The 17,115-nt window shown below is 36.2% G+C and overlaps 1 protein-coding gene across 1 annotated transcript; it reads left to right on the forward strand.

The window, feature by feature from the left end:
* Positions 1-405: 405 nt before the first annotated feature.
* Positions 406-16,717, forward strand: LOC142985123 (phenoloxidase-activating factor 2). The gene is made up of 9 exons (XM_076133101.1): positions 406-581; positions 9,223-9,427; positions 10,154-10,271; positions 11,136-11,235; positions 13,416-13,525; positions 14,057-14,286; positions 14,701-14,903; positions 15,250-15,414; positions 16,095-16,717. The coding sequence occupies exons 2-9, from the start codon at positions 9,223-9,225 to the stop codon at positions 16,254-16,256; spliced, it is 1,293 nt and encodes a 430-aa protein (XP_075989216.1). The 5' UTR covers positions 406-581; the 3' UTR covers positions 16,257-16,717.
* Positions 16,718-17,115: the final 398 nt, after the last annotated feature.

Below are 17,115 nucleotides of genomic sequence, written 5' to 3' on the forward strand. Positions count from 1 at the left end.
TGTAATAAAACTTCAACTTATTCATATACTTACACAGGTCGACATACAGTGTTTTTGATTAACACAGCCCAATCAATTCTTTGAAGTCATTTTAGTATCTGTAACCAACGTTATTATTATTTCAACACTTATATAACTAGATAAACTAAATAAAAGAATACAGTATTAAGTTTAAAATAAGGTATCGAAGAAACATATTTGGCAATTATCTCAAAACTGGCTTCGTTTACAGTGTTTTGGTTTGGCAGATCAGAGCAGAAGAAGTGGCAAATAGTTCAAGTTGTTTAGCGCCTACACACAGTTTAAAACTACCGCTTAGTTCATCAAAGTATTTATCTACACAACAAATAAATTGTAATAAACAATTGCAGAATACGCCTCTAAAATGGCCATATAACATACGTAGTTCGGCCAGCGTTGTCAGTTCGCGCCGAGCCCGCGTCGACCTTGCACGCACAAGGAAAAAACAATCCACAATATAAACCGGCTCAGTTCTCAGAAACTCGTGTAGTGTCTCAACAAACAATATTATGTTAAAGTGCTTAGTTTTATGATAAAACGGACGCCATTTTGTTAAAAAGGTAAGTTTTTTTTTTTAATTTTTGTTGTCGATGGAATCGCGTCCATGTTTTTTTTTATGTAATTCGCGCCTTGCGAATAGGATGTGGGTGATTTTTTAAACGAATAATTGTTATTGTTTTATTATATTACACATACATACATAATATCATACTCTTTTCTCATAGGGGAAGGCAGATACCAAAGAACATAACTTGGTACGATCCTTACAAACTTCCCTTGCCTCATTCACATCCATACATCTTGTCATACCGGACATTATATTCTAGACAACATTTTATTAATAAATTCATTAATGCCCTACTGCTGGGCAAGGGTCTCCTCCCGGAATAAGGATAGGGTTAGGCCTTGAGTTCACAAAATAGACCAAGTGCGGGTAGGGACTTAACTTGAGAATGGTATATTTTATTGATGAAAAACTAATATTTAAACGTAAACTACAAAAGTTAATATATTTAATCGATTTCTTTATAATAATGCAACTAGCGGGATCCGGGATAACGATAGACCGGGTTATACCGGGTTAACCTTTTTAAATTTTAATCACTAAGACAGAAAACCTTCTTAAGAAATTGCTGTATCTATTAGCGAAATCCGGCTGGAAAATGTTGAGTTTACAAGTAGAGGCGACGAGCGACTTTGTTTTTTTAAATTCAAGTTAACAAAATACAAAATTATGCGAAGAGGGTAATATGTTTTAAATCTCTTCAATATAGCACCTTATAGTTTAATCACTATTTAAAAGTTTATTGTAATAAAAACTCCGGGGACTTACAATCTCCCGCGTAATTTCAAACGTCATTATTATGTCAATTTGGAAAAACCCAAACTATCAATGGCGCTCATTAGAAGTATTTTTAAATAATACATTTCGAGGCTAGTTAATGTCAAATCACTACATAGTTTAAAGCAAAGTCGCTTCCCGCGTCTGTCCCTATGTCTGTATGTATGTATGCTTAGAGCTTTAAAACTACTGAAGGCATTTTGATGCAGTTTTTTGAATACTTAGATTAGGTGATTCAAGAGGAAGGTTTATGTGTAAAAGTTGTAAATATTATTTTTTGTTTAAATAACTGTTTAAACTAGGCGAAACAGGGGCTATATAGTTATTAAATAAAACATTTCAAGGCTTATTATTTTGTCAAATCATTTTTGATTATTTGACGCTACATTTAAGGTGAATTATTTATTACATTAGAAGTGTATGAAATAAACCCGCGTTTGGCTATTAACAACGTTAGGCCCATGTCAAATTGGAGAGTTTTCCACATACCGGGTTACCAAAACTCTGGGCTACTATTGAGAATAGCCTTAGAATGCCTACTATTGTTAAATTAATATACTGTCCTAGCGATTAGAGCCTATCAAATTAAACAAATGTTATATTAAATAATTATAATCAGGTAAAATATACTTAAACTAAGAATAACAGTACAATTTACCAACGTAAGTTGACGTAATGAATTCAAAAAAACAAAAGTAGCCGCCATTTTTTTCTTTTTCTTCCTTTTCTTTTTCGGCAGCTTCACTTGATGTTGCCTGGTTTCCAACACTATTAGTCTTAGAATGCCTGCCTAACGCTTTTAGTCCGGTCAAATTAGACCAAAAAATCAGTAAACCCACGACAAATTCAGGGGAAGCGGAAAATTCTTAAAATTGTTTAAATTATAATTATAAACATTGTCTTAAAAGTCCCAACCGATCCCATGTAAGGAAAAAAATTTAGCGGGGTAATAAGGTCCAAAAAATGAGTTTTTCGCGATTTTCTTGAAAACGGTAAGTTTTATCGCAAAATTACCCCAGACATAATTTGTAGATCAGGGAATTTCCTATAAAAAAGGTATCAATATTTTTTTCCCTAAAAGCCACCGCTTCTGAGATATAACGATGCAAAAAATTGCGAGCGTCATAATACACTCATACACTACTTCAACTTGCTTTAGCAATTATAATATTAAAAGAAGTTGAAATCGATGACATCATGGATGCTGATTTAATAATTAATATCGAAAATATAGTAGATAAAATTTTTTCATACAATGATATTGAAAATGATGAAATATCTGGAGCTTTACTTAATAAACTGAATCAAAAACTTAAGGATTATGAGGAACGAGGACCAACAGCGAAACTTTGGATTCAATATTTTTATATGGTTTCAATTCTTAAAAAGTTTTTAAGAGCTGAACGTATGGGGGATTGGAAAGCTCATTTAAACTGCGTCAAAGAAATGCTTCCTTACTTTCACGCGTCTGGACATTTTCCGTATGCTAAGTCTGCACACCTATACTTGCAGGATATGCTACAATTAGAGAATTTCATAGATCCTGAAGTCTATAAAAAATTTTCAGAAGGATTCTTCACTGTGAGACGTTCAGACAAATTAAGCTGTGGCACTTCAACGGACATGGTAATTGAGCAGTCTATGATGAAAGCTATGAAGACAGATGGAGGTATTGCTCGAGGAAGAAGCACAAAACAGAGTGTCATAAGTAAATGGGTTTATAGTATGCATGCAATGAATACAGTTTGTGAAAAATTAGAAGATCTGGCTAATGTTAGGATGGATACGACCGAGCAGCATGTTGATGCAAGTGATTCACGAGTGAAAAAAGATGCTAAAGACTTACGATAACTTTTGGAATGGTTCTCAATACATAATCCTTTTCCAGAGGTTTTGCATCGTTATATCTCAGAAGCGGTGGCTTTTAGGGAAAAAAATATTGATACCTTTTTTATAGGAAATTCCCTGATCTACAAATTATGTCGGAGTAATTTTGCGATAAAACTTACCGTTTTCAAGAAAATCGCGAAAAACTCATTTTTTGGACCTTATTACCCCGCTAAAATTTTTTCCTTACATGGGATCGGTTGGGACTTTTAAGACAATGTTTATAATTATAATTTAAACAATTTTAAGAATTTTCAGCTTCCCCTGAATTTGTCGTGGGTCAAATGTCTAAATTGACCGGAGTATTTAGAAATGCCTACGCTTATGCTTGAACCGAAAATCAACACTGAAAATTTGTGATTGACAGTCGGGCACACTGTTAAAATCAGTTTCCTTTGGTCGATGTGTTCGGACTAACACGGGTGCTGCAGTTTGAAGCTTACAATCATATTTTTTTCAACGGAAATAAGTTTTTTAGTATTAACTCTTTGTATGTGTAATATTGTCAATATAATAGGTAATTCAAAGTTACAAAGCGTGAATTTGTTATAATGGGAATGTGTCAAATAAATATTTATACATCAATACATGTACGTACGTTTGTACATACATCCATACATACGTAACCGGCGGTCCTGTATGACAACATGAATGTATGTGAATGAAGCAAGGGAAGTTTGTAAGGATCGTACCAAGTAGCGTACTTTGTCGTCAACCTACCCTAACGGGAAAAAGGTGTAATATTATGTATGTACCATAGTACCTATGTAAGAAAACATTCATTTCTTAGCTAATTTCGATATTCTTCGACCTTATCATATTTTAGAAAATTATTATGCTATTAAAAAAGTAATAAAAATATCATAACTACTATTAATTATTAAACCAAACAATAACTTACGTATTATTAATTAACATTTAAATACAAAACCATATTTGTATACAAAAACTCGAAAATCATTTCGAAAAAACTCGTCCTAGAATCCTTAAAAGGTCACGACCTCTAAATCAAGGCCATATACCAATGTTGACAATGTAATCGTGAACTACCATATAAGATGACAACTTGACCTTACACGGGCATTGAACCCGTTGACTTGTGTGATGACTTGTAAAAATACGCCTATCTTTGTCTTTAACTGTCTCTGAGCAAAAATTTCATTAAAATAGGTTCAGCCGTTACGAGAAAAAGGATAAATAAGTATAAATATCATTGGACAACTCACAGACGGTTTGATCCCAACCTAAGCATAGCTTGTATTACTATTAGAATAAATTGAATAAACACACTTAAGTTTATAGATTAGCTAACACACGCGACTCCGTTTGACAAGGGAAAGGACTCATGTATCCCTTTCTTTAGCTATATGCTAAATTTCATCAATATTGGTCCAGTGGTTTAATCGTAAAAGTGTTACAAACAAACTTTTACATTTATAATATTAAAGAAGTTTATAATATGTATTATTATGTACCTATATGTTTACAAAATAACTAAGAAAAGACAGAACCGTCTTGATAAATGTTGACCTCAAACGGGCATTGAACCTGCAATAACCCATCTGTATCTGGATATCGTCTCGTTGACTATGTTTAAACCAGTCGGACTAGTTATTTATAAGTATAAAAATAAGGATAATATTATTTTACCACTAGCAACCTGCCCCGGTTTCGCACGGTTAAGCAAAGTTAATCTTTTAACAAATTATACGTGGTGGGTTCGAATCTCACACGGGACAAATCTTTGTGTGATGAGCACGAGTATCCGTTCTAAGCCTGCTTGTTAATGTATCTATATAAGTATGTATTTAGAAGTAAATAAGTATGTTTATCAGTTATTTGGTTATCATAGTACAAGCTCTGCTTAGTTTGGAATCAAATGACCGTGTGTGAGTTGTCCTAAGAAATTTACTTATTTTATTTTATACATTAATACCTTCCCCGGGAATTATTCTATCTATTGGTGAAAACTTCATGAAAATCCGTTCATTAGTTTAGGGCGATTTTTTTCTAGATAGGCCATTTTACTGAAATAATTCTAATTGGTTCAGTAGCATTCCTGAACTCAAACTGCTGAACCATTTTGACTTATAGTTAGGTGTGCACTATGAATGCACGATGCATTGAAAAAGGTCATGTTTAATAACATGTCAATAAACCCGTATTCAATTAATAATCGTAATGAATAAAAAATATTGTTTTCATTTAATTATTTTTTTATGAGGTTCTTTAACCTATTTTTTATCATTCAGTGATGCAGAAAAAATATCAGTCACCTTAAAGATACATATAATATTTAAATTAAAAACCACGACTTAGTACATAAATAACAACCTGTTACAAGAAGAAGGCAGAGGGATATTTATAAAATACATCCATGTTTCGCCATTAAAAATTAAAGTTCCATGAAAAAAGATTTTCATACAAAATTTCTCGATAGCTAGCCCAATCGCACTACTATGGTGCATCACACAATACATAATACCCAACCTGTATAAAAAATAACCGCGATGTCCAATATGACCATGAAAAGTTTTTTGCTAATCAATTTTGTTCACGTGTAACAAAAAAAAACTGTTTTTGTGATATTCTGTACAATGCAGTGGTATTTTTAGGTGAATCAGTTACTTTTGACTACTACAGTCAGTTAGACTTATACACAGCTGCTGACTTTTAATTTATCTATACTAATATTATAAAGCTGAAGAGTTTGTTTGTTTGTTTGTTTGTTTGTTTGAACGCGCTGATCTCAGGAACTACGGGTCCGATTTGAAAGATTCTTTCAGTGTTAAATAGTCCATTTATCAAGGAAGGTTATATATCATCACGCTACTACCAATAGGAGCAGAGTACCAGTGAAAAATGTTACAAAAACGGGGAAAATTTAGACCCATTCTCTCTTATGTGCCGCAAGTGAAGTTGCGCGGGTCAGCTAGTAGTTATTATAATTTTAATCCGTTACTACCAGCTTGGTAGACTCAGAGCCTAACCCCTCTCTCATTACGGGAGGAAACCCTTGCCTAGCAGTGGGAATTTAATGGGTTAACTTTTTCTATTATGTATGTACGTATGTATGTATGTACTTATGTATGTACGTTTGTATGTATGTATGTACGTTTGTATGTATGTATGTAGAAGAGAAGTGCGGGTAACGGAACGGAAAGACATCATTATTACGTCAATTCAGGTCCTACAATAAAAAACATATTTGCATCAATCATACAGCTGTAAGGGGAAATACCTCGCATCCATCATTTGATAAATTAACATTTATATGTAAATGAAGTAAACAAACCTATGTACTGTGACTCAGTGTAATTAAGAACAATGGATCTGTTCAGTGCCGGTTTAATACTACATGCTCTTAGCAAAATACTATTCTAAACCTAATTACAGATGTATAGTTATTTTTTTAAAGACAAAGAATTGCTCTTGTGTTACGGGGACTTTAACAAACATACAGAAAACGGACACAAAGTACAACCAGAACTGAAAAAACTATTTGTAGATCGCACAAATTAATGTGGTAATTGAACCCACGACCTCTCGACGCAATGGTAGCGGCGTGGTGACCTTAACCACTGCGCCACACACTTGTGACTGTTTGTCTAGACATAGTTAAACTAAGTCTAAGGTTCCTTACTGCAATTTCTTTATTACTATGACGTACATACAACTTAACAAACTTTCCTATTATAATATTAATCAGGTTACAATAAGATACTAACCCTCTTATTCATAAACACACTATAAACCTATTTTAGTAAAAAAAACTACTCAAATATGTTTTCTCTTTTTCATTGCGCTAAGGAGTGAAAGAGACAAAATATCTTAAGCCTCTCACAACTTCATATATTTTTATGAATATGGCGGTAAACGTATATAAAATGCAGGTGTTATAAGATTTACGTCTACAACTAAGATACAATGAGTTACGCTAAGCATCCGGGTTTTTTTCATTCAATCGTTGTTTCACGCGGTTTTCCTCATACAGTATAGTTCTTTGTTATTTAACTATATATTATTTTATAGCCAGGCATTCATAGCAATAATGGTCTATAGTTAGTACTATTGATCAACCTGAACCTAGTATCACTAGTTCAAGCCACTCGAAGGCCTTTGATATGGGTTAACGATTGTTACCTTAACAGCCGCGCGCATCGATCTCTGAGGTTAAGCTATGCTTGTCGAGTTTGTTCTGTGGATGGGTGAAAAGAAACTAGGTTGCGGAGGTCCGATAGGCAGGAGCTCCATGTAAAATAATGATAATGAGCTGCTTCCGGTAAGACTGGAAGCCGACTCCAACATAGTTGGAAGAAAGCCTAGGCGCTTTATTTGACAACAATAGGGACCGATATTTTACATGCCCACTAAAGCACGGAGAGGCTCAATTTAGTCTCAGCCATTAAGGGTTAAGTCTTATTAAACTGCCGATCATTTACATGTATAGAAAGAAAATATCTTTATTTAAACCTTAAGCATAATATGACCCTGATGTGATATGTCAATAAATAATAGTGTGTATAATAAACAATATTGACCCAATTAAAATATATTATGCCTTTAGTTTACTGCTCTCTGAGCTGTGTAGGGCTGAGAATCTTTATAAGTATATATAATTCTTCTGTAAGTGTGTATGTCACTGAACTTCTCTTAAACGACGGGACCGATTTTGATGAATTTTTTTGTGTGTGTTCAAGGGGATCTGAGGATTCACAATTTTGTCCACTGGACAATGTTTTTTTGAATTAATTTTTAATTTTTTAGACAGGACAACGTCTGCCGGGTCCGCTAGTATCCTACTAATATTATAAATGCGAAAGTTTGTTTTACTATTTCTTTTATTATTAACTAGCTTCACCGCGGCTCTACTGAATTTCACCCCTTGAATTATTTGAAGAATTTCCAAAAATCCTCTCTTAGTGCTCCTCTACCTTTCCAAAGAAATCTTAATAGCAAATTAATGTCAAGTTTCTACGCTCAGTAGTTTCGGCCGTCGTTGTCCATCAGTCAGTCAGTAACGGAAGAGTTTTATATAATAGTTTATTATATAAAACTCTTAGCGGACCCGACAGACGTTGTCCTGTCTACACGTTACTAATAAAGTAAAAATTAATTAAAAAACCATTGTCCAGCGGACATAATTGTGAATCTAAACCCTTCTCAGATCCCCTGGTACACACACAAAAAATTTCATCAAAATCGGTCTAGTCGTTTAAGAGAAGTTCAGTGACATACACACTTACAGAAGAATTATATAAATAATGTTTATATAAAGATTGATATTGGATCAGGCTCGAGGCTAGGTAACGACAGTCGCACAAACTAATATCTCAGGTTAAGCTACGCTTGCTGAGGTTGGTCAGTGGATGGGTGACCTTGTTGTTAACAGTAGTCAGAAGCTTGAAAGTCTGACAAACAATCTTACCGAGGGGTATTGAATTGCTGTTCTATGTAAATAATATGCTATATAATATGTTTTTTAGATAATACTTATCTGTGGTCACAGGTCGTGTGGTTTGCCATTATCAGTTTAATGATGATAAGTTGAGAAATACTTTCGTTTAATAGATAAATGGAGTACATACGGTAAAAACAATATCCAAATGAGTAAATAATAGGATTCATAATAAGATACTCGACTACGAGTCAAATCGCTACTCTTTATGAAATTAAATGAAATTTTCGTTCTGTTCAAATGAGTGCCTAATATAATATTTCAGTCATTTCAATATAGTTTACGGAAAAATGTACATAAGATGAACATATTGGATGTATTATTACGAGTACAAGTTTGATAATTTTTCGTTAACTTGAAGAAAATAAACATCAATTTATAAATTACATAAAAAGTAAACATTAGCCCACGTAATAAAAACTTATAAAGTACCAAAACAAACACAAACAGATTAATAACATTATTTTTCAAGTCGGTTAAAAACCAATATCTAAACTATCTTTCCTTCTTTCAGATGTATAAAGCACTAATCCTCCTCTTCGTGGCAGCAGTCCACAGTCAGACTGGCAACTCTGGAGACCTGGACTCAGTCATCAGTCAGATCTTCGGGAAACCTCCCGGAGGAAACACGGGAAATACCGGGAACACGGGAAACACCGGAGTAGATGACAAGAGTAAAGGACCTTCCACTATTGTGCCGCCTTTCAAGCCTAATGATCGTGAGTATATATTTAATTCTTTATCACTACAATAGCTGACTCGCGCAAGTTGACTTGCGTCACATAAGAGGGATTGAGTCAAAATTTTCTCCGCTTTTGTAATTTCTTTTACTGGTTCTCTGCTCCTATTTGTTGTAGCGTGATGATATATAGCCAACAGCCTTTCTCGATAAATGGGCTATCTAACACTGAAGGAATTTTAAAATCGGACCAGTAATTCCTGAGATTAGCGCGTTCAAACAAACAAACTCTTCAGCTTTATAATATTAGTATAAATAGTATAAAGGAGCACATACGAGACGCCCATAGCCGATTGCGCTCACTGGTCGGTAAACGATCGGTGGGTTAAACAAACTTTGGCGCGGTCATTCTATAGATGGGTGATATGGCATAGTGGTATTTGACTTTTCCTGGCAGATATCACGATGAAGACGTCTCATGGTAGACTTTTCCTGGAAGATGTTAGTTTTTCTGGTAGATTTCACGTTGAAGACGTCACATGGTAGAATTTTCCTAGTGACATGGTAGACTTTTCCTGGAAGATGTAAGAATTTTCCTGGTGGATTTCACCATGAAGACGTTATTAGGTAGAATTTTCCTGGTAGATTTCGAGATGATGACGTCACATGGTAGACATTTCCTGGGAGATTTGACGGTGAAGACATCACCTGGTAGAATTTTCCTAGTGACATGGTAGACTTTTCTTAAATCTTTTGTTATTTGCAGCCAACCAAGACCTATCGTGTAAGATGGACGATGGAAACATAGGCGAGTGTGTGAGCTACTACCTGTGCAACAAAAACAACACCGTCATCACCGATGGAGTTGGCGTTATTGATATACGGTAAGAAGCCCTAACTAAAGAATTTACAGTCCCCACTGCTGGACATGGCCATTACCTCACTTGAGAATCTAAGATAGTTCGTGATCTATAGTAGTGTAACACAGCCCAGATTACTGAGACTGTGAAAGTGTGAAAAGACAAGGGCTGATGGTTTCTTTTTCAAGAGCTGTGTTAAACAACACTCACGCAAGGTTTCAACGCGATGTTTACCTTCACCGTTATAACATCATCATCAGCCAGCCTTTCTTCGAACTATGTCGGAGTTGGCTTCCAGTCTCACTGGATACAGCTGAATACATGGTTCCTTACAGTTTTTTACATGGAGCGACTGCCTATCGAACCTCCACAACCCAATTACAAGAGTTATAACACGATACCCTTCGATAAGACTGGTTATCAGGCTTTCAAGCTTCTGACTACTGTTAACAACTGTCAAGGATCTCTGGAAATGAGAGAGACAATATGATGTGTTTTCTAAAACACTGAAGAAATCGATATGAATTAGATGGAACAACCTCGGCACACATCACTTTAAATTTATTCACGCCAAATTTTAAAAGCTCGACTTGTTGCATTGGAGACGAATGCATACACCACTTAATAAATAAATAAATATCATTGGACAACTCACACACGGTCATTTGATTCCAAAATAAGCAGAGTCTGTACTATGGTAACCAAGTAACTGATAAACATACTTATATATTTCTAAATACATATTCATATAGATAAATTGACATCCAGGCTTAGAACAAGTACTCGTGCTCACCACACAAAGATTTGTCCCGAGTGGGATGCGAACCCGCCACACGCGGGACAAATACAATACCGTATAAATATTTTAATAGTGATGTTTGTCTACAGTTTCCGTGACGGGCCCTGCCAGTCATACATAGACACATGCTGCGCGATTCCTGACAAGCGTGATCCTGATAACCCGATCAAACCTGACCCCGAACCCCTGGTAAGTAACCCTTTATCATATGGTTAGTCCAAATAACTGTATGCGTCGGAATATAGCAGCAAGCCATTGTGCAGAAGGTTATTACATATCAGTTTAGTCTTTCTTCCAACAATGTTGGGGTCGGAGAGTCGTCTCGCCGGATACAGCTGGATACCAGTATTTTACGTGGAGCGACTGTCTGTCGGACCTCCACAACACAGTTACCTGGGTTACATTTGGTGTGGTGGGTTTTAATTATATGAAAGGATGCGGGAATTAACACAAACAAGCATTTTACCTTAGAATGCCTGACGTTTCGGCGCTTGTTTCTGCAATGGCCGTGATCACAGGCTGGCAGACTGCAACGCCAAATGTGCGTTCGCTATTATTACCGTATTCTTATTATAATAAAAAATATAAACTGCCAATAAATAATGCAACACGAAAGTTTGATAGTTACGATTGCATTATTTTCGTTCAAATTAAGTTAATTTTTCTAAAAGAAACGAAATATATTTTCTGATTATCTGACTCACGGACTAATTTTTCTGTTTTGAAAACTTACCTATCGTATTTAAAACAACAAAACGGGTTTTTAAAAATATGCAATGTCTTTTTTCCAAATAGTCGTAACCGGTCGCTAAGGTCAGGTCAAATGTCATACAATGTCAACGAGTCATCATCCTTGAAAATTTAAACGATTCTTTTGTATAAGATAAAACATTAGGTTTCTATACAAAATAACGTGCTTTTGTTACCTGACTTGACGCAAAGGAGGGTAATGTGTTTATTTACCAAAAAGGTTTATAAGAATTCGAGTACTTATAAACAACTCTAACCCCCGGTTTCTGAGTACATTTAGCGGTAGTTTATATATATCTTCAATAGCGTTTTTATATGCCTTTTGACACTATTGAATAGATAAACTACCGCTTAATGTACCTCAGAAACCGGGGGTTACAAATGCAAAGTTGCATCACGATGTTTTCCTTCACCGTTATAACAAGTGATCATTATTCCTAATACACACATCACTCGGAAACGCCATTGATATAGATTCTTACAATTAGGTAGTTGACTGGGTTAACGAAGAATTATTAAACTTGTACTCGTAAAAGGTTCATCTAAAATACTCAGACTACATATTTTTTTCGTAAATAATGTTTAAATTGTAATTATTACAGACTGAAACATTTTATTAGGCACTCATTTGATTCCAACAAAATATACAAAAATACTGTATTGTGACGTCACTACACCGTATTTCTATACTAAAACGTGTTTTTGACATTTCATAAAGATAATTCTATTTGCCCATCAAATCTACAGGAAAATAATCATCATTAATCAATAAATAATTAATATTTAATAGCTGCATAGCCATCAAATACACATCAAGCAAGTTGCCATACGGACACTAGTTTGACTGGTTATTCTGCCGAGCTGGCTATACCGGTTATGATGAGACGATGTTATAAACAAGCCATTTACAATGATATTAAGATTATTGTTATTCATTTTTTAAAGGCAATAGTACCTATGTCTTCAACAAAAAGGATTGCTTGAAGTTAGGTAGTTAAGATAGATCTCCGTGTCTTGCAAAGCACTTAGATCTACCTTCAGGTCAGTGGATGACTATTATACGAATACTAGCTGACCCGCGCAACTTCGCTTCCGTCACATAAGAGAGAATGCGCCATAATTTCCCCCGTTTTTGTAACATTTCTCGTTGCTACTCCGCTCCTTTTGGTCGTAGCGTAATGATATATAGCCTATAGCCTTCCTCAATAAATAGGCTATCTAACGCTACACGATTTTTTCTAATCGGATCAGTAGTTCCTGAGATTAGCGCGTTCAAACAAACAAACAAACTCTTCAGCTTTATAATATTAGTATAGAAGTATAGATGAATATTATACATACCGAGTTCTTCTGTGTTTCAGAAGGCACGTTAAATTGTTGCTGTTATTTTCAAAGATCTTTATCAGTTGTTACCAGTAGTCAGAAGCTTGTAAGTCTGACAACCAGTCTTACCGAAGCGTATCGTGGGTTAGGTAACTGTGTTGTAGAGGTCCGATAGACAGTCGCGGCATGTAAAATACTGGTATTCAGCCGCATCCGATGAGACTGGAAGCCGACTCCAACATAGTTGGAAGAAAGCCTAGACTGAAACATATAATAACTGTATATTTTCTTCGTAGCGCGAAGGCTGTGGATGGAGGAATCCTAAGGGCGCTGATATCCGTACTACAGGTGAAACAGCTGGAGAGACCAAGTTCGGAGAGTTCCCGTGGATGGTTGCTATTCTCAAGTAAGATAACATTAACTATTACTACAACACTTTTATTCATTTTAATTTTTAAGCGTCGAAGAGAATGAGAAGGAGTAAGGGTAAGGAGATGTATATGATCAGTAGTATAATAATTTAGGTGTTTTTTCATAAAAGGTACGCCTGATCACTCACCGGTTGTGTGGGTATACTTATAATCTCACGGGGCTAAAATAGAGAGGTTTATAATATCGCTCCTTCTATAGACCAAGGCGTAAGCAGAAGTTTATTAGATGTACGAAAGTTTTGACGTGTATGTTAGTGGCATGTGAAAGGGGGTGTCTTTTACCTAATACCGGGCACGATACCGAACTTCGGGCTACTATTAAGAATGTTTCAGGAACTCCCGGAGATACCACTTTACAAAATAACGTGTATCTCTACTAGCTTTTTTTTGTTGTGTGTTGTATAAGCATGTTGTGCAAAAATAAAAATATATTTCATTCTTTTTCTTTTTTCTCTTTCTTTCACCTTCCAAATCCACCATTTTAATAATCCTTTCCCATCTTCCAGAATCGAACCAGTAAACGACAAAGAACCAGAAGGCCAGAAGCTCAACGTCTACGTAGGGGGAGGTTCTCTTATCCATCCTAGCGCAGTACTGACAGCCGCGCACTACGTAGCCGCGGGCAACCCGCTCAGAGTCCGCGCCGGGGAGTGGGACACACAGAGTACCAAGGAGATATACCCCTTCCAAGATAGAGATGTCGCCTCTGTTGAAATACATAAAGACTTTAACAAAGGTATGGAATATTATAGAGCAAAAGGTCGCTATTATATGAAGTAGGGTAATTTTTTAAGAGTATAGCATCAATGAGAGGTAAGGTAACTTATTAGACGGGGATCAATTTTTCAGACATTGTGGTCACTATTTGGTAGCGAAAGGCAGGTTGATTTCCCAAGAAGGGTTAACGCGAAACAGGCGGCCTGTTGTATAAACATCAGCGAAATCCCCTTACAAACATGTTTTTGAGAGAGAAAAATATGCCTAATATGTGACAAGAAAAAGAAGAGGTTACTGTAGGCACATAATTATTGGTGTTTTGCAGTAACCGCTTTCGAAAGAAAATATCACTGCTTTAGTAGCAAAGTAGAAGAAGACCTACCAAAATTCGTACGTCCCAGTTAATTGATCTAAGATTTTTTTTCTTCCCCAGGAAACCTGTTCTACGACGTAGCAGTCCTCTTCCTTGCCAAGCCTATGGACTTAGCCCCGAACGTAGGTGTCGCATGCTTGCCTCCAGTCACTCCCCCCGGACAGAGGGCCAACCCTCCGCCCTCAGGAACCAGGTGCTTCGCCACCGGATGGGGCAAGGACAGATTTGGCAAGGAAGGACGTTATCAAGTCATTTTGAAAAAGGTGAGTTAAAAAGAGATACTTTATAAGATACAAGAGCTGTGATAGCTGTGATAGCCGAGTGGTATAAGTTGGTACCTCCCATCCAAGTAGTTGCAGGTTCGAACCCAAGACAACAAACCAATGACTTTTCGAAGTTATGTGTGTATTAGAAAATATAATAATCACTTGTTCCAACGATGACGGAAAACATCTTGATGCAACCTTGCATTCCTGACAGTTCTTAAGAACAGTTCTTGAAGGAAAGTGGACTTGAGGCCTAACCCCTCCCTCATTACGGGAGGAAACCCTTACCCAGCAGTGGGACATTAATGGGTTAAATTTATTTATGATTATTATTAATTTCCAGATCGAAGTCCCAGTAGTGGATCACGCAACATGCCAGGACGCGCTACGTCGCACTCGGCTGGGCCGTCGCTTTGAGCTGCACTCCTCATTCATGTGCGCCGGCGGAGAGAAGGATAAGGACACGTGCAAGGGAGACGGAGGATCACCGCTTTCTTGTCCTATTGAGGTGAGAGCTCATCATCATTATCACCAATTTCACTTGATCTCACGTTACTTCTTACGTAGTCTTCATGTTATTCAGGTCAGAAGATTTACTTGAAAAATCATGCTGTAAGGAGATTTGGCTGATGTTCAGACATCTGGCCATTAGCCTGACGTCAACCCTCATTGGGATCGTTAGGTTCAAAGGGCAATTTGGGCAGTGGTGGGGATGCGGGTTAATACTAAAGGATACTATTAGCAGCTAGGTTTGGTAACGCAGAAATAAGCTGACTAATCCTTTCATCACCATGGTATAAACCCACTTGGAGAAGATAGGAATTTGGGACATAGGTGGAATTGTGGGATACTGCAGCTGTGGGGAATGAGTTGGTGAAGGCAGCAGTGACTCGGGTAGATCGGGATCACACGCCCAAATGTTTCTATTCTATGATCTTACCACAACGACATCGCTGACCAAACTTACACCCAGAAACAACACTTACTCCTCCAACAAATTATAAAGGATCACCCATCCATATTCAAACCGAAGGCTGCAGTGCCTCGGGTAGGTCGGGATCGCATGCCCGAATATATAATCTATGATCAAAATGAGACCTGACCAAATTCACTAAAAAACGACTAACTCTTCAAAAAAAGATCACCCATCCAAATCCAAACCTTACTAACGACCACTTTCTATTACAGTACGAACAAGATCGTTTCATGCAGAGCGGTATCGTCGCGTGGGGTATCGGCTGCGGTGAAGATGGTACCCCTGGAGTCTACGTCAATGTAGCCAATATGAGGAACTGGATCGATGATAAAGTAGCCGGCAAGGGTCTGGACCCTAGGGTCTATACTTATTAACATGATGAAGAAAAGAGTGGGGGTCTTAAATTAATTACTGGATAATTATGGAAACACGATTTGTTAAAGTCTATGTGCAGTGGTAGTGATGCTGTCTCTGCCCGGATATAGTGGGTTCCATTCCTGTTCAAAACATTTTTTTTCGTGATTATTAAATTTTTTAATTAAGTATGATCTTTAGAAACTGCATTTCTCTCTTTTTTTAATCTTGTAATTTTTTTTATTTAATTATTAGTTATCTAATTTGACCCCCACTCTAAGGATAAAAGAATTAAAATTTACTCATGATTTAAAAGAAATATTTGTTTACTATTTTTATAATTTACTTGTAATTTTATATGATTTTCAATACAACAAAATGCTCAATTTTATAAATAAATTATGACAATATATTTTTAGTAATATTTAAATGTATTTTCTACAACCTATGAGATTTAATTATTACTCAACTTTTAATGAGAAAATAAATATTAAGAGAAATATATTTTTAGTTTATTTTTACCACCAAACTAGTGAAAAAAATTTCAAGCAATTTTTCAAAAATAATAATTATGTCTTCCTGGCCGATATTTGATTACAGCAGCCAGTTTCATTGAAACCAGCCGACGGTGCAGGAGTTTGTTTATAGTGTCGTGTGTACAATACACAGGTACACTCTCTATTACATCACTCTCATTGCCCGGTGCGACGAACACCACCAGTGAGAGGTCAGACGCAGGACCATAGGCGACACGTGCTCTCCGAGGCACGGAAAGCTTGTAAAGCCCTCTAAGCCATTCGTAATCCGGTAATTCTTAAGTAAAGCTTATATTGCACATTTCATTAGATTTGTGTTTTACTAAAAAGATACAGTTAATCA

Source organism: Anticarsia gemmatalis, chromosome 29 (genome assembly GCF_050436995.1).
Source record: "Anticarsia gemmatalis isolate Benzon Research Colony breed Stoneville strain chromosome 29, ilAntGemm2 primary, whole genome shotgun sequence".
NCBI classification, from domain to species: Eukaryota; Metazoa; Arthropoda; class Insecta; order Lepidoptera; family Erebidae; genus Anticarsia; species Anticarsia gemmatalis.

Excerpts from the sequence above, each read along its gene's own strand:
- LOC142985123 (XM_076133101.1), top strand. The coding sequence starts at position 9,223 with ATGTATAAAGCACTAATCCTCCTCTTCGTGGCAGCAGTCCACAGTCAG. Across the intron at positions 11,236-13,415 it reads AACCTGACCCCGAACCCCTG|CGCGAAGGCTGTGGATGGAG; the intron begins GTAAGTAACCCT and ends TTTTCTTCGTAG. Across the intron at positions 14,904-15,249 it reads ATCAAGTCATTTTGAAAAAG|ATCGAAGTCCCAGTAGTGGA; the intron begins GTGAGTTAAAAA and ends ATTAATTTCCAG.